Genomic DNA, 17,390 nt, shown 5'->3' on the forward strand with positions numbered 1-17,390 from the left:
CGCATACAACAAAAGGTGGCAGGTTTCTTGGACGAGGGAGATAACTAGGTAGTGCCTCTCTTCAGTTCAACTATCCTTGGTTTAATCTTGTGTCTTTCTCATTTTGTCGGGCAGCGTTCTGTTTCTCGGTTTCTCGGTTTCTCGGTCTCTCGGTGTCTTTGGTTCTTGTACTTGCATTCATTCTTGTCTCTTTCCTTTGTCTTGCAGCCGGGTTGACTCTGTTGCTTTCGTATTCTAAATACGACGCAGATGATGAGGTATTTTGGGTCAGCAAAGAACCCATTAAGGCATGTTTGGTGCATGGCGAGGAGATTACGGAGGTGGGCTTTCTATTGCTCTTATTTTCTTGTCGACTTTGTCTGGTGTTGATTGGAGCAAAACAGTGCTGGATACAAAACTCGATTCTACTTGTTTACTATCTCATTGTCATTATGTGGTGATTTTTATGTGATATATCAATGGGTACGACATCCCCGGATACAGCCATAGGTCATTCACTTTTATTAAAACCCTGTTATATGACCTTGTCTCATGGACGCACTCCTTTCCTGCTCTTTATTGTTTATTAGTCCCATATCGACAGGGAGCTGCGGATATGCAGGATCTCCTCTTTTGGGTGCACCGTTGCGCCCCAGCTCTGGGGAAGATGGAAATCACCGCAAACCAAGCTGCAAGCATAAACTCGCCTCCAAACAGGCAAACGGACCTTTGCTAATTAGTAACCTTCTGTCGTACTGGCTCGTAGTGAGTACGCTTTGCTTCGTTCCTTCCCTTTGACCAGGAAGCCACATGGGCCGGCGCTAGCGCGGCCCGCCACAGTTGCACCTCTCTTTTTGAGAAGGCTACTGGTGGGGCCTGTTGCTCTCCACGGCAAGAGCGAATGGAGTGCAGGCGGCGCCCATTGTACTATGATGCTGTTCTCCGCTCTTTAATGCACGTCGTCTTATCCCCGTTTGTCATGTTCTGTTGTCTCCCGTTTTGGCTTTCTTAGCGACCTCCTCTGTCATCGCCTGCTTCTGTCCAAATACAACGCCAAACCCTCTTGACCTCTCGCCATACCGACTACACACGAACGCACTCTTTCTTTCTCGACTGTCGCTCAAGCCACGAGCATTTGCACAACCTCGGGAGATTCTCTTCTCGCAACGATCAAAGGACAGCCAATGTGCTCTCCGGGACCGTTCAACGCCGCCAGGTGACAATACATATTAGGATCCATGGTTGCTTTGGAAAACGCAACCTTTTGTCGTCATCGAGAACTAAACACGTGTCACGCCTCAAACGAAGGGACCCTCAACCGGCGGCAGTCACAATCGAGGGCCTCGGCTTTTGAACGCGTCTTCCGTCGTTCCTTTGCTGTTTGGTCACAACAGTTTTTATATTCCAGTTCCCCCTTTGTGTGACGTGGAAACAGCCACGCAGGGGGCTGCTATTTCCTTTCTAATTTTAGAGAAGGCGGTGCCTCGTCACAGATTTGTTGAGGCCACCGAACAGAATACACGGACACAAGCACGGACACAGCAAGCGGAAAAGGAAAAGGTCTAGGTCGTCGATGCAAGAGCTGTCCTCTTGAAGGAGCTGAATTTCCTCCCGTCCGAAACCGGGATAAGCTCGAAGCCGTACTTCTGAGCTGCTTTTGTCTTTCTCCCCCTTGCACGTAATTCATATAATACCATAATACCTCCCACTTCTTGTCGCACACCATCCCGTCAACAAACACACCGTCGAGTCCATCCGCTTGCGCATCTCCGTTTGTCACCTCCACACGCCACATGCCGTCGCCAGACCAGCTGCAGCTCCCGAATCCTGCCGGCCCCAGTGGCCAGGGACAAACCCCCGGCACCGGCAACGGCCCTGGAGTGCCTTCAACGCCAAGTTACTATGCCTTTGGCTCGTCTACACCACGCCACTATGCCCGGCCACCGGGTCACCGCAATTGGCAGCCGGCGTCGTACGCGACTATGCGCATGCCGCCGACAGAACAGCCGTTCACGGACGACATGCAAGACCTCCAGGCCCGGGGCAAGGATCCGTATGCAACAATGGCCTCCCCCCCTCCCCCTTCTCCCCGTACTGTGCTTCCGTACAGTAGTGTTGCGTTTGCGCACACACCACTAACATCCCTAGGTACGAGTTGACGCGTCGCAACGAGCCCTACTACGAAGACCGCCTGGCGAGCGTGCGTGCCGCCGAGCGCAGGCCCCCCGGCGCCGGCCCTGTCCACCACATGTCGCCCAACTTTGTGCGCCCGCCGTCGCCCGGGCCCCAGCTGCGGCCGGAAGAGGCGCCGCTCGACAATTTTGCCAAGCTCGAGCGCCGCCGGCATGCCACGACGGTGCTGGACAGCCCAGAGCTGCTCATGATGTACGCCCAGAGCTTGAACGATGTGAGTTCCATCCGTCCGCCAACACCCCTGTCCTCTCCTTCCCCCTCCCCCCCTCTTCCTTGGGTTGAACACTGGCTTACAAACGACCGCCTCTCGCCGTCAGTCCATCCCCGCGGTGCGCATGACTTTTATGCGCATCATGTGCGGCTACGACACCGACACGATGCTGTCGCCGTCGTCGGTAGCGGCCGGCTCGTCGTCCCACGGCCAACACGACCCAACCGGCACGGCCAAGCAGCAGAGGGCTGGCTATGGCAAGGACGGCGGCAGCAGTCGATCCGGTCGTAGCAGGACGTCCAGGCAGTAAATGCCGGGGTGGCCCACAGCCTGTTTCTTTCGTACATTCACCGCTTTATTACTCGCGTCCGTTTTCAGTTTTCAGTTTTTAGTTTTCAGCTTTCAGCTTTCAGTTTTCAGTTTGATACCCGAAGGAAGAGGAGGACATGACTTGGGCCGTTGGGCCATCGATAGATCGATCTAGTGCCGCCACTTAGCTTTTATGATCGGGGTAGCAGTACTCCTTACAAAGTTGCCTTTGTCTATGAGGAAACCATTATCTCATTTTGTTTTCATGTCATGATTAATGCCAGATTAATTTCGTTGCTATGTATGTACCAGAACCAGGATATGACCAGATATGTAAACGTACTCCTCCTAGCTAATCTATTATATATACGGGGTTTGTGTCCCACCATTCTTTGTATATGCGCCGGAGAGGTAGAGCTAGTGAGGATGGAAAAGATGCAAAGCCGAAACCCGAAACCCATGCAAATACGCCCATGAAACCAGCATAACTCATTCAAAAACAAAATAGTACCAGCCGCAATAACGCTACAAAAGTACAAAATGAGCTGGAAAACGCTCTTGATCATCTCGGGTCAAGCATACCGAGGAGCCTGGAACGACTGTGTCATCCATTGTGGCGGGGCCTGTTGCGGTTGTGGCCGCACGTCGTAGGCCGGTGGCAGTGGTGGTCCTTGTGCACCCGGGCCGCCTGGGCCCCCGCCGTAGCCGCTCATTCTCCACGGACCCACCGACGGCGGTAGATTGCCACTTGGTGTTGCCGAGTTGCTTCCATCGTCGTGCAAGCTTCGCGGCTGTGCTGGCGGGACTTGGGCGACGTTGACGGATTCTGCGCTTGTGTTTTTGTTCGTGTTGTCGCCCGTGTTGCTGGAGCGCCAGAACGCCCAGCGTGAGCGGGGCGCACCATCGGCGGCCGGCACGTTCTGAGCCACGTTGGTGGCACCGGGTGCGCCACCGACAGCGTAGCCACGGTATGTACCGTAGACGCCGGCACCGGTCGCGCCAGGACCCGGAGGACCCGCTGGACCCGCTGGACCCGCTGGGCCTACTGGACCGGCATTGGTGTTCTTCGACAGCCGCTTGCCTCCCAGGCCGAACAACCACCCAGGAGAGCGCGGCTGCACAGGCGGCGGCGGCATGCCCATGCGGGCGAGCTGGCGCAGGTGCCGGCGGCGACGGCGCCCTTTTGCAATGGAGCACAGACAGGTGGAGAAGAGCAGGAGCACCAAAATACCGACGACCACCGTAACGGGGATGGAAATCGCGAGATTGTTGCGGTACAGCTCCGCAATTTCCTTGGAAAGAGACACGCCCTCGCAGTTGCCGTTGTTGCAATGGCCACCGCCCTGGCACGGTGTACCGTCGAGGAAGTTCTGGTTCATAGAGAGGCACGTGTTGGGGCCAAACTCGGGCGACGCGCAGCTCAGCTGGCAGCCCTGCGAACTGCACGCGTAGGTGTCGTTGCTCGTCGTCAGCGATCCCATGAGTGTCTTGCACTGTAAGTTGCGCGATGTGCATTGGCCCGAGGCGCACGTGAGTCCGGAGCCCGAAGCGCCACACGTCATGCCGTCGGGCGACGTGACATCCGAAGGACATGCGGCGCTGGTGCCCGAGCATGTCTCGGCCGGATCACATGACCCCGTGCTGGGGCGGCAGACCGTGCCGCTGCCTGCGAGCTGGCACGTTGGCGTGCAGCACTCATCGTTGGACGGATCGCACAGCGCATTGGCCGTGAACTTGCACGTCGTTGGGTTGCAGCAGCTGTTGCTGCCGCAGCCTTCGACGCCGCCGCAGTCGCAGTCCTCGCCGGCTTCGACAATGCCGTTTCCACATTCGCTTCCTGTGACGGTGACGACGTCTTTGTTGTTGCTCAGACACGACGACTTGACACTGTTGCGTCTCATGGCAGAGCAGATGTTGCCCAGTGTGCACGACGAGAACTGTGTGATGCCGATGCCCGTGCTCGGGTTCATAATGAAGGCACCGTTGGCATTGCAGTTGGAGGCACTGAGCGGGCAGCACTGCTGCTTCGTCGAGGTGCCGTCACTGCACGTTTGGCTGGTGCAGTCATGCACGGCGCCAAATGTGTGGCCGATTTCATGTGCCATGACCTGCCACTCCGTCGAGGTTCGAATGACGACGTTGGTGGCAGCGATGGTCTGGGACCCGCTCGACTGCGACCCCGGCACGCACAGCTGTCCCAGCCAGGCGAGGCCGACGGCCGAATCGGTGGCACACGTGCTCAGGAGCATCCAAAAGGCGTTGTTGTCGTTGGCGGACTCGCCGCGCCACTTGGAAAAGAGGTTCAGGCGGTCTGTAATGGAAAGGCCGCAGGCCGCGTTCCACGGCGTGGCGGTGGTCGACGCATCGCTCGGACAGCTGTTGTTTTGGATGAGAAGATGCTGGATGCCCAGTGAAATGTTAAAGGTGTTCTCGTACACGCGTGACGCCGCGTTCACCTGGGCAACAATGTTGTCCGTCGTGTTGTCCCGCAAGAGGTTCCAGTAGTTGCAGTCGGCGGCAATGCCCATGAGGGCCACTTTCCGGGCTGTCGGGCAGCCCGACGGATTGCCAATGGTCGATGCGAGGTTGATGCCTCCGGCGTTGCCGCCTGTGCCACCCGTGCCATCAATTTGGCGGCCAAACAGCCACCTGCCACTGGACGCGGACGCCACCGAGCCGGACGCGCGTTTGACAATATCCGTGTAGCGGTCAATGTCCATGCCAGAGTAGATCGGGTGCAAGGCATCCTGGTTGAATGCCAGGCCGTCCGAGACACACCCTGGAGCGAGGAGGCTTCTGCCGTCAATCGTGTCGTTCCCGACGGGCGTCGAGTCCAGGCCCCGCTGCATCAACCGGCGCCGCAGCTCCACGTCGAGCATGGCTGCATCCGGCAGAATATCCGAGTCGCGCCACACCACCATGAACTCGTCGGTCTCATACCCAATGACTGGATCGCCAGCAACGCGTGTGTGGAGGAAGTTGCGGTTGGTTTGGATGTGGTGGTGGTCGCCGGCTAGATGGAAGGCGCCCTCGAAGATGGGCCGATCGCCGTCGGCATGGATGTAGACACTGGCGTAGCCGGCATTGATCCAGTGGTTGTCATTGATGTTGCCGTCAACAAGGCCGTGGCCGGTCTGCACAAAGGCGTGGCCCATGAAGACGCGGTGGTCGAGGCGGTTGATCTTCTCAACGACAATGGTGCCGTCGGCATTCATGTGATGGATGGCGGCATCGTCGGCGAGGATGTTGTGGTTTGGCTCAAGACGGAGGCGGACCGGCAGGCGGCGGCCAGAGTCTTCCTGGTGCAGCGTCAGGGAGATTTGGAAATGCGAGAGCGCGTGCACTCGGTGTGATGGTGCATGCAGGACGGCGTCTTCGATGCGGGCGATTGTGCGCAAAGGATTTCGTGGTCGAGACTCAGCATGAACGCCAGAGATGAGGCAGCTGAGGGCGAGGAGGGTCGTAAGAAGAAAGGCGAACGGCCGGGAGAGCGAGACGGCGCACGTAGATTTGAGTGAGACGAAGTGTCGTTGGGGGCCGGAAGAGGCGCCTCGGGAGCCACCTGGACGTGGCCGCCATGAGTTCCGCATAGTTGGGAGCGAAGTAAGGGAGCAGCGCTGCGCCGTCGGTTCCAGTTACCAAGGTGGTGTGTTGACCATGTGTTAATCGAGTCGACGGTAAGCAGATTTGCAGTAGAAAGCGAGAACAACAAGGACGTCGAGACAACGTGGCGCGAATCTGGGACGCGATGAAGGGATATATAAACAAAGATACTGGTGTCTTTCGTCGCACGGCGTATAGTCTGTGGGAAGAGTGTGGCTGAGCGAGATGGCCACAAAGACGCGTAGTATAAGATAGTATAAGATGCAGACCGAAAAGGGCAACTAAGCAACAGGAATCACAGCGAGCTGACGATACGGCAGTTGGAGAAAGAAAGAAGCCTCGGAGAGGAGGGAGGCGATGTCGAGAGGTGGAGGTGACGTGGAACGGGCCTTGGCATCGGGGGACGGCGAACGAGAAAGAACGAAAGACGATAGACGCAGCGGAAAAGGAAAAAAGAGGCTGCGTGGGAATAGAAAAAGGGCCAGGCGCCGGGCGTCGTGGACGAGAAACTGAGGCCGAAACGTGAGAGGGGATGGGCTGTGAGGCTGGGAGGTGATGCAGACCACAAAATGAAGCGCTAGGGGTGCTTGGCGGGCTGGGCGTGGCCGTCCTTTCGACTAGGGATGGAATGCGTGTGAATGGGACGGCGTCATGGGGCAACTGCGAAGTTGAGAAGGAACGCCCGACGCTTCTTTACGTCCTCTCCAAGTCCTTTCCTATTTTTGCCTTCTCCTTTTCACGATCGCAACCAACAGAGAAGTTGCGGCCGAGACAAAGAAACGGGGACGGGGCAGGAAAGAACCAAGGCGGCGGGAGACAAACGAGGCATGGAAGGTGCGGTAGAGGGAGGACCAACTACACCACCTACACCAACTACAACCAAGCAGGAGCGTCCGGAACACGGGACGACTTTTTTTTGTTGAGCCACACGTTTCTGCAGAGACATGCAGAGGATTCGTCAGTGTCTCCTTCGGCCTCTCCTGCTGCTCTGACCAGCAGCGAAGCGAGAGGCCCAAAGGATTTGCGTGGGATGCTGCACGCAAAAAAGAGATTGGCCGGACGATGCGACCGAATCCTGCTTTTCGCTTTTCTCGGTGCGGCCTCCTTCATCTCACCTTTTTTGCAAAATCCCTGTTTCGTGACACTTGTACCTCTTGTGGCGGGACATTTCTCTCCAAACGCCGTTCCGACTTTCCTGGAGCGTTCATGTCTTGCTTTTTAACCATGTTTTTATGCTTGACTACGAGTACGACATACTTTTGCCTCTTTCGTTTTCGAGATTCGTGTCCAAGGGAGAAGTGAACAAGCCGTGGTATGATGTGTAATACGGGTTGGTACCGTATTGGCGTGTGGACCTTCCAGTAGCGGGGTGGAGCAACTTGCTACTCGAAATAGTGGTCAATACGAGCTAGTACCCATCTGTGGCTGTATGTTGAAGAGTGCAGGCGTTTGAGAAAAGGTACGGGGTATTACTCCCTCCGTCCGTACAATCGCATCGCCTGCCAAGATGAAGGGGCAGGTCAGCCCAGCGCAGCATTGCGCGTCCTTCTTTGTCAAGAGGATTTCTGTCACCGTCATCTGACACAGTTACAATCACCAATTACCAGGTCGACTTTTCTGGGCCGGGGCCTGAGCCACACCTGCATGTGCGACGTTTCAACAGGGTTGCTTTTCTTCGTTTGGCCTCCACACCTTTTTTCCGTAGAAATACAGAGTAAAACAGAGCACTCCCTCTGCGTTGCACGGATAAAATGCCGAACCAGAGAGGCGGGCCAAGCACGGCCAAAAACACTACCGAAATGTTCAACAGGCTGTTTTAGGAATCTCAGCGTTGACCGATGTACGACACACTCTCGTTCATCGCGTACCCGCGAGATGGCATCAAACTGTATATATTTTCATTTTCATGGTCCTATATACGTTCTCAAACAAATCGTTGTTGTGTGGTATACCATCCACCTCGCCGGCCTCAAAAAGAAAGTAAGAAACAGGGCATCCCGAACAAGAAGAAAAGCAGCAATGTCAAGCGGAACGTTGTTAGGAAACATCATGGCATGAAAGAGACTAAACTAAATCAACCCTCTCATCACGTTGATCTCGTACGTATTTTCTTTTTCTTTTCTTTTGGATTTGTCGTTTTCGACGCTTATTTCTTCTTGGCGTCGTGCACAACAGCGATAATCTTCTCGACAACGGTCGGGTCGGACAGCTAACGAGAGTCAGTTAAGGCTTGACAAACATGACACAAAATACGGACACAAAATACGAGAGGGAGACGGAGAAGACGGAGGAGACGGGGAAAACGTACCGTAGTAATGTCACCGAGCTGGTCCTCCTCACCGGCCAGAATCTTGCGCAGAATACGCCGCATGATCTTGCCCGAGCGGGTCTTTGGCAGATCGGGAACGATGAAGACGGCCTTGGGTGCCGCGAAGGGACCGATGCTCTTGCGCACCTGCAGGATGAGCTCCTTTCGCAGGGCGTCGTTGATCTCATTGCCGTCTTTGATAGCCACAAAGGCGTTGACGGCCTGGCCCGTCAGCTCATCGTGCACGCCGACGACAGCCGACTCGGCCACAGCCGGGTGCTCAATGAGGGCAGCCTCAATCTCAGCCGTCGATAGACGGTGACCGCTAACGTTGACGACATCGTCAACGCGGCCCCGGATCCAGTAGAAGCCGTCGTGGTCACGGCCTGCACCGTCGCCCGTGAAGTAGTAGCCCTTGTAGACGTTCAGATAGGTGTCGAGATAGCGCTTGTGCGAGCCCCACACGGTGCGGGCCATGCTCGGCCATGGCTGCTTGAAAGCAAGAACACCTTCAACATCGTTGCCCGTAATCTCGGCGCCGCTGACGGGGTCGATAATGGCAGGCTCGATGCCGAAGAAGGGCAGCGACGCTGAACCGGGCTTGGTGGGGGTCACACCAGCAAGGGGGGTGATAACGTTGGAGCCGGTCTCGGTTTGCCAGTAGGTCTGCGGCGGTTAGTATTATGTGGATGAGCGGCAACTGAGTGACAGGATACAAGTGAATAAAATAACATACGTCAACAACCTGGGCCTCCTCCTTGCCGACGATCTCAAAGTACCACTTCCAGACCTCAGCGGCAATGGGCTCACCCACGGAGCCGAGCACACGCAGGTGCTTCATATCATGCTTGACGTACTGGTCACCAGCGCGCTTCAGCAGACGCAGCGCTGTGGGTGCGACGTAGAACTGAGTGACTTGGTGTTTCTCGATGATGTCCCAGTAGCGCGAGAAGTTGGGGTAGGCGGGTGTGCCCTCGAATACGACAGTAGAAACGCCTAGCAGAAGAGGCGCATAGACGACATACGTGTGACCGGTAATCCAGCCCACGTCACCACCACAGAAGTAGCGGTCGCCCTCGTGGATGTCGAAGACGTACTTGCCGGTGGCAGCAGCACCAACAAGGTAGCCACCCGTGGTGTGCATGACGCCCTTGGGCTTGCCGGTCGAGCCGGACGTGTACAGAAGGAACAGAGGGTCCTCCGAGTTCATGGGCTCGGGAGCAATGTACGAGGGCCACTTCTCAACCTCCTCGTGCCACCACAGGTCGCGGCCCTTGGTGAAGGGCACGTCAGCGCCGGTGCGCTTGTAGACGAGAACATGGCGGACGTCGGGGCACTGCTTCAGCGCATCGTCGACGATCTTCTTGGTGCCAATGAGCTTGCCACCGCGCTTGCCCTCATCGGAGGTGATGACAACCTTGCTCTCGGCATCGATAACACGGTCGCGCAGGGAGTCGGATGAGAAACCGGCGAAGACAACAGAATGGATCGCACCAATACGGGTGATGGCTAGGAATGCAATCAGAGCCTCCGGAATCATGGGCAAGTAGATGGCAACCGAATCGCCCTTCTTGACGCCCATCTTCTTCAGCACGTAGGCGGTCTTGCACACCTCGCGCAGCAGCTCGCCGTAGGTCAAGCTACGGCCGTCGTTGGGCTCATCGGCCTCGTAGATGATGGCGACCCGGTTGGGGTCCTTGAAAGCATGGCGATCCACGCAGTTGTAAGAGGCGTTAAGCTGGCCCTCAAGGAACCAGGCGCAGTCGCCGTTGTCCAAAGAACCGCTCTTGACCGTCTGGAAATCACGCTGCCAAGTGAGCAGCTCGCGTGCTTGGCGGCCCCAGAACTTTTCCGGCTCCTTGATGGACTCCTCGTAGAGTTTCTCGTACTCCTGGATGTCTTTGCCGGTCAGTTAGCGCCAACAAAAGCGGTTTGGAGGGTATGGTGGCGCTGAACGTAATTGCATGTCCCATAAGCGCAGATAAGGGAGAGCCGTCTCGGAGCGAGGGGCGCACCAGGGGGAGGGCAAACGGATGGGAAGACTCACTGGCGAGATGTGGCTTTGACGGATGCTCTGCGGTTCCACCAGTTAGCTTGCATTTCTAAATAAATTTCTTTCTTCATTGTTTTGCAACTTTCGCCATTCGCAAAGCCTAGGTCAATCGAAACGGTGAATCGCTTTGCGCACCTGCCTCTGAGCGCAACCTGGGGCTCTCGATCGTGCTCAAATTCGGCACAGAGCTGCCCGGGTCGGAGCTGCAGAGGCAGAGCAACACAACCGCGCAGCCTGGTTCCGAGGATGGACTCAATTGGAATTTCAGGGTGCAACATACTGGCCAGCATCTTCTCCGGTGGGTCTGTGATTTTAAAAAGTTGAGTTAGTGTCTACGGCGCTTTCAGGTTGGCCTAACTGGCTCAACAAGTTCTGTGCTACCGCACTTCTTCCCAGACGTAACCGAGGCAAACAAAACTTACGAAATGTGTCGACCTCATGGGCCTCAGCCACAACAGGGGCCTTGGGCGGCGACGAAGTCATCGTGAGTGACAGAAGGGGAGATATAAACGAAAGAGGTCTGGGGACGCAAGTTTGCTCGTCTTCTGTAATGTTGCAACACGTTGGAGAGGCTTTGCCGGAGTCACGCTTTGAACTAGTGCCACCCAGGGAAGGCCGGGACGAGCTGATTCCAAGAATAGGTGACTCGAGGCGTGCCGAAATCGAAGCAAGCTGTTAAGAGCTGCAGGTGAAGTAAAGACAAACAAATACTAGTCAGCACAAACTCCAAAGATCAAATGGGCGCAACTAGGGTCCGGCCTCAGAGGTCAAAGGCGGCTGTTCGGGAGTTCGACGAGCTGCGTATTTCAACGGGTGTGACGGAGGGTAAGAACGTACCGTGTTGTTGCTGGTGAAGCACGAGGGCAGCACAGCAAGAGTGGGAGAAGTGAGAGAGAGAGACGTGTATGGTGGGGTAATTAGACGTTCAGCCTTGTCAAGACCAGGGACCGGGGGAGGGCTGGAGAAAAGAGATGTGGGAAAAGAAGAGGTTCAAGAAAGAAGAGGGAGGGAAGAAGAAGAAGAAGGGAAAGCTACCAGCATGGCGGAGACGGGGCAGGAAGCCGTTATTAAGTCGAGGCCACGAGCTGCTGGCTGGTCAGCGGGAGAAACGGACATGCGAATGGACTGGACTGCGACCAGACGATCAGTGAGGACCGGGGAGCTATCGCTAGCATTACGGCACCCACTTGTAGCGTATGTGTGGAACAGTGTTTGTTCTTAGTGCAAAATTCATCTCCAAGTAACCATGTTTGCGCCAGCCATATAGCCTGCACTATCAGAGGACCACGGAAGTGGAGGATGCAGATGGCGCGGGGACCAGGAAGAAAGCACAAACAGCCACCTGGAAGGCGGAGTAGGGGAAAGAAAAGGGGGGAGGGGGCAAAACGGGGGGAGAGAGGGATGTCGGGAGTTGCAGCCCTAAGCTCACACAGGCACAAGTGCGGAAGACCACAGAAGCTGGATGGACGGAAGGGAGACGAGATTGGGAGGAAGATGTATGAGTACTTTCGACTTACACGACAGGTGAGCCAGGCCAAGCCACGGAAATAATGCTGCGTTTCTGGAGATGTGTTTAGACCGACCTGCGTTCGAACCTCCATAATCTGTGGTTGGAGAACTGGGGTAAGTAAGTCGTCAATTCGCAATCTTGTCCTATTTCTGTCCCTCGTTGTTCTGTTACTCCTGATTGTTTTCGTCTTGCTTCACATGCATTGCTTGGATGCTGTCACGTCGCACTCATGCCCGCTGTTGGCTCGTCGTGTGCTACAAGCCGTACCAGACGCTAGGGCGGGCACTGGATGCAACAACATGTACCGTGACAAGCGCTTGGCGCGTTCGTAGGTCACGACACAACCGCTTTGGGATGGATTGGCGATTCCGTCTGCCCGACGTCGATTCGGCGTCCTCGTCCCACCCTCCCGTCTGGATTGGCGCTGCCGCTGGGGCTTACCCTCATTGACTATGGGTGCTTGTACCGAACAATGTTGCTGGGCACCCGGTGACTGCGGGAACTGCGGCCGTGTGCTAGTGAGAGAAGAGGGGCAGACGCGAGCCCTGACGTTGCTTGTGGCCATCACACGTTGTGTTTGTTATGGAGTGAGGGGTGAGAGACAAAGATGGCGATGGTTGTTAGCAAGGATGTTTACGTCTTATGAGTACCGTCTTGGGTAGGTGCGTTGCTCGGCAGGGAAGCTGCACAGAACAAGTAATTCCATGATTTTACACTGCATGATGGCGAAGGGTTGGCGGTCGCACCTTCCCTGCAACTGAGTCGAGACCGTGAGACTTTCAACTCGTGCAGTTATCTCGTGCAGTTGCGCCTTCTTTCCTGGTCACAAACCAAGCAGATGCGCACCAGCACCATTCATCGCCCTTTGCTCAACAAGCGTAACCTCGCCGACCAAAGACCGCCACGACCGAAAGACTTGACTATATATCAATGAACGGCAAAAGGAAGGCCGCGCATGAACATGCAACTTTCGCCATAGGGGCCGTATGCCTCACAAATTCTACCCCATTAATACCTCACATCCATTACAACACACATGTATGGGGTTGCTCACGACGGTCCTCTCTTCTTTTGTTGACAGGGGTCGCATTTTTCCTTCGGCGCTTTTTCCCGCCAGCACGGGAAAATACTGTGATTTCGCTTGCTTACGTTCTTGCATCCCCCTCTTTCTAACCTTCACAGACTACCACATCGTGTACCTGACAGGGTCTTTGTCACGAATGGCGAGAACGATGCGAGGCACCCGGACAAACAAAGGGTCTAGCGTTCCTGTCGCACAAACGATTGTGGGCTTTTTGCAGGTTACAATGTGCTTCTTTTATTCGGTGATTTATGGATGGAGGATGTTATTTTCAAGTGGAGATGGCAAGGCAAGAGGCTGGGAAAAGGAGAAGCCACGAAGGAGCGAACCCCGCACTCGCTCTGTGTGTCCCAGTGTAGGAACGGAAAGAGCTCTCGAGCACAAGCACCCTATCCAACGGCAGATCTCCCTCATACCCGCTGAAGCAACTGTGTTGGTCCTGGGTTTGCTCTTGCAGCCGCAGCTCTATTTGTGTCTTATGTACCTGGGTCACATCTCTCTACACATGTTCATTGCGCCACATTTTGCTCATTTTGTATCGGTACATTGTCCCCTTAGCGGTCGTGTCCTTCAAAATTAACGTTTGAGGATTCGTTCGTGTTCCATCTCGTCTGCACTGGTTAGTCGCTCGCAGTTCGTTCTCCGTCGCACTAGCCCGTTGTGCTTTTGTTGGCTGCAAGAAGCGCATTCTCCACTTTTCGTTGACAAACAAGTCGCCCTAGTCCAATCGCTGGGAAGGCCCAGCGACTGGCTCATTCGCTCCTCCTTTGTCGGCTGCTGTTTTCCTCTGCCTTCCTTCTCCCCGACAGGGAAAATAAAGTCTAGTGACCTGTCTCTTTCCTCATGCTGAAAATGTGCATGCCTCCCCATTCATCCCATCTGAGTTAGCAGCTTGGCCTGATCGGCGGCGCTTTTTCAACAAAATACAACATATTTCGTACAACAACTCCATTCGCATCTCGAAAAAACCAACCGCACACAATTTGCACACGCCATCTTCCCCACTCCCGTCGTATTTGTTTGTACGAAGTACATCATACAAGATGGAGGTGTATCGATTACAAGGGATCATCCCCCTAACCACTTCGCCAGCTCGACTCTCCCGCCAAAAGAAAAGCTAGGAGCCAGGAAGTGTCAGACGACTGGGCCACCACAAAGCCCCTTGCTGTACATCCGGTGCGACTCGACAGTACTTACAAGAGTTGGGGTGTACCCCCGAAGGGTTTAGCTTCCCCTCCATGCAATCCAACCCAACCCGCTTTTGCTCCTGGCGTTTGGCCTGATTCAGTATGGTGTCGCAACTGGGGCTATGGGTGAAGGGAAGTTTGCAACCAGAAAACGACGAAAGAGTTCCGAGAAGAAAGAGGGAGGAAAACAACCACCAGGGATCGCCTGCTGGGCCAGCGGCAGACGTCCGTGGAGGCATATACGCCACCTTGCAGCACACTCAAAGAAGTCGCAAAGGTGCGTCTCCGTCGGCAGTCGGCTGTTAACATGGAAATTCACAGCAGACGTGCCACTGCACTGCCATTGCTTCTTATATCAACAGCGACAGCCTCTGTCAACGAAAGTCGACTGGCGGATTCATGACTCTAGGGCCCGGCGTCGCTGCACATACGCGCCGAACAATACGGCAGCCCAAAGAACCAGTGACCGTGCTCTGCTCACCGACCAGGTGCGCATCACAGGCGCTCACGGTTTAGAGTTAGGCCAGGCCGTCGTTGCGTCCCCGGCCCTCGCTGTGCCACATCTGTACGACGTTTGCATGCTGTACCTGGCCGCAGAAGCAAACGAGAATTGAAGACGTCTGTTGGTCGAATTTACCCTGGACATACGACTTGCACAATCCCATCCTTTCCCAGCGAATAGATTTGCGCAACTCTGGAGATCCGAGATCTCACGCTTCCATGTCACGTCTCCTCACTGCCTAATCCTCTTCTCCACTTGTTGGAGTGGCTGTCAAGACAATAGACTATGCAACACCAGATTCAACGTCCGTTCGAAAATTCGGGTAAGTCCTCGGATACCTGCAAAACCTGTAACCAACGAGGCTTCCGGAGGTTCAGCGAAATAAACATGTAAATAACTTCCTCATCCGAATAGAAATCTATCAACAGGCTTGGGCTTCTGTGGTCATTCAAGCCTTTCAGAAACCAAAGCTATTCTACAGAGTATTATTGTCTGGACGGACGGAGGTCTGTTAGGACTAACTTGCAAGATTCGTTTGGAGTCGAGGGCTAGCCAAATAAGAAAAGGGGTCCACTTCCACAACATTACGTGCGTGCGATAGCGGCCACCAACCCGCAAATGAGACGATGGAGGAATGGTAAAACAGAGTAATGTTCTAGAAGGGCGAACCTTGGAAGAGTCCACCTCAGCCGTATGTCCGCGCGAACGCGGCAATGTGTCTCTTTTCTGTGGCGCCTTCATCATAACTCGCCATTTACCCTTGTCCTGACCTTGGGTTTACCGCATGACAACCGAGAGCCGAACAAGACAACCCAACTACGCAACAAAACACGCGCCAGTCCCAACATTGAGGCTCGGAAACTAGCAGGACTTTCATTGTTCTTCAGTGGGCTCCGGCAATGGGAAATATGTGGCAAGGACCGGATGAGAATGGAAAGAAACGGGATGTGAATGAAGCCCCATCGGGCATGCGGTCTGCTCGTGCATGGCACTATCCTATTTTATTTTCATTTCTCGTCCGGCCGCATATAATATATGAAAGGCAAATTATGATAAACAAGTATCGGGTGCGAAGACGCTGTGCGGCTGTCCTCGACAGTGGATCTTATCTAAGAACGCCTGCAGCACTCAGGGACTATGAGAATGTGTGGACGTGGTTTTCCTGTTCGCATCAGAGAGCATAGCATTCCCTATTTACACATGAACCCGCATATTAATACCAAGCCCGCGCTCTTTAAAAGTTTCCAAACGGCCCGGCACCTTCTGCGAAATGCCATATACATATAAAGTATCCACGAGGTTTTGATGCAGTCTCGGCACGAAATATAGTATTCAACAAGCAACACGAGGCAGCTCGATACGAGGCCTGTTTCAGCCGGCAAACAGACTTTAAATGGCCTTTATGGGAGACGGGTAGGCAACGAAGATCACTGCAGCAGATTTACTCCTGGATCAAGCATCGTACAACGCTGCTGATAACGATGGAGGCTGGGCGATCATTCCTTCACTTGTAATATACCAAAGCGTAGCAACGAGTACGATTACAGACTGGCTGCTGTCCTAAATATGCGACTAGAACAGCGATTTATCAAAGGGAGTTGGGCGACTTACCTAGCAATTGCACGAATGTATACCCTTGCAATCACCACACACAGGCGCACAGTTCAAGCTGGTGCTCAGCAAAGGACACTACTACAAGGAACATTCACAACTCCAGGCTCCGGTAGCCTATAAGACGCCCTAAAAATTTAAGCGGTCACCACAGCTAGGCAGAGAGCCTTACGGAACGCCAGGATAATGGTGCTGGGGTGTTGGCGCCAGGCGCTGGGTGTGCGACGTTAAGCCCAGCATGTAGGCAGTTCCCCAAATAAATCCTCCGAGTATGGGTGCTGGCGGGTCGGAGACGATCTCATGTATCTATACAATGGGTGCTTGGTACATGTAGTGGTCCATTCATTGCACAGTGGTGGGACGTTGAGTGCAGTCGGTTCCTCTAGTACTCCATTCAGAATGACGCGGACGCAATGCCAAAAAATCAAGAACATATGTGCTGTGCCAAAAAAAAATATAAAAACAATGCTCCCTGGTATCATCAAGGTGTGGTAATCGTTGCCTCCATGCATTTGCCTCTCTTTACCTGTAGACCCTGCCGTACGCTGTCCGGATTGAATTGTTGCAGAATCTCCTAACTGTTCCTATAGCAGCGGAGACAAGGGCGATGCGCCGCTTCGTTCTGTAACAGCGACTGTGCGACCTGTCGCTTACATGAGCTGGCACTCCTGCTTGTCCGTTTCAAAGACCAAGCTCAGCAGGCGCCGAAGGGGAAGCAGGCGATGCAGGGCATGCGCAGGACTGGAACAAGCTGGACCCGTAGTCTCGTGTCTCCTGACCGATGCCACCTTGTTTCTCTTATTCACACAGGTTTTCAACTCCTGCTCCTTTTTGTCGTCTAGC

General features: G+C 54.7%; 5 protein-coding genes across 5 annotated transcripts; 3 read left to right on the forward strand and 2 right to left on the reverse strand.

Moving 5' to 3' along the window:
* Window positions 1–1,772: 1,772 nt before the first annotated feature.
* SPSK_01882 (uncharacterized protein) lies at window positions 1,773–2,674 on the forward strand (the record flags this gene model as incomplete). Its single annotated transcript, XM_016728781.1, has 2 exons — window positions 1,773–2,032; window positions 2,128–2,674. The coding sequence occupies 2 exons, from the start codon at window positions 1,773–1,775 to the stop codon at window positions 2,672–2,674; spliced, it is 807 nt and encodes a 268-aa protein (XP_016589767.1).
* A 590-nt stretch (window positions 2,675–3,264) lies between these two features.
* SPSK_01429 (Disintegrin and metalloproteinase domain-containing protein B) lies at window positions 3,265–6,282 on the reverse strand (the record flags this gene model as incomplete). The annotated part of the gene is made up of 1 exon (XM_016728343.1): window positions 3,265–6,282. One exon carries the CDS (start codon window positions 6,280–6,282, stop codon window positions 3,265–3,267), a length of 3,018 nt encoding a protein of 1,005 aa, XP_016589768.1.
* Window positions 6,283–8,441: 2,159 nt separating this feature from the next.
* SPSK_01452 (acetyl-CoA synthetase) lies at window positions 8,442–11,139 on the reverse strand (the record flags this gene model as incomplete). Its single annotated transcript, XM_016728365.1, has 6 exons — window positions 8,442–8,504; window positions 8,604–9,269; window positions 9,340–10,502; window positions 10,560–10,675; window positions 10,792–10,960; window positions 11,079–11,139. 6 exons carry the CDS (start codon window positions 11,137–11,139, stop codon window positions 8,442–8,444), a joined length of 2,238 nt encoding a protein of 745 aa, XP_016589769.1.
* Window positions 11,140–11,393: 254 nt separating this feature from the next.
* Window positions 11,394–11,807, forward strand: SPSK_02036 (uncharacterized protein; the record flags this gene model as incomplete). The annotated part of the gene is made up of 2 exons (XM_016728933.1): window positions 11,394–11,481; window positions 11,596–11,807. The coding sequence occupies 2 exons, from the start codon at window positions 11,394–11,396 to the stop codon at window positions 11,805–11,807; spliced, it is 300 nt and encodes a 99-aa protein (XP_016589770.1).
* Window positions 11,808–14,536: 2,729 nt separating this feature from the next.
* On the forward strand, window positions 14,537–15,048 carry SPSK_02007 (uncharacterized protein; the record flags this gene model as incomplete). The annotated part of the gene is made up of 2 exons (XM_016728905.1): window positions 14,537–14,711; window positions 14,759–15,048. 2 exons carry the CDS (start codon window positions 14,537–14,539, stop codon window positions 15,046–15,048), a joined length of 465 nt encoding a protein of 154 aa, XP_016589771.1.
* Between the last annotated feature and the right edge of the window lie 2,342 nt (window positions 15,049–17,390).

This window comes from Sporothrix schenckii (assembly GCF_000961545.1).
Source record: "Sporothrix schenckii 1099-18 chromosome Unknown Cont42, whole genome shotgun sequence".
NCBI classification, from domain to species: domain Eukaryota; kingdom Fungi; phylum Ascomycota; class Sordariomycetes; order Ophiostomatales; family Ophiostomataceae; genus Sporothrix; species Sporothrix schenckii.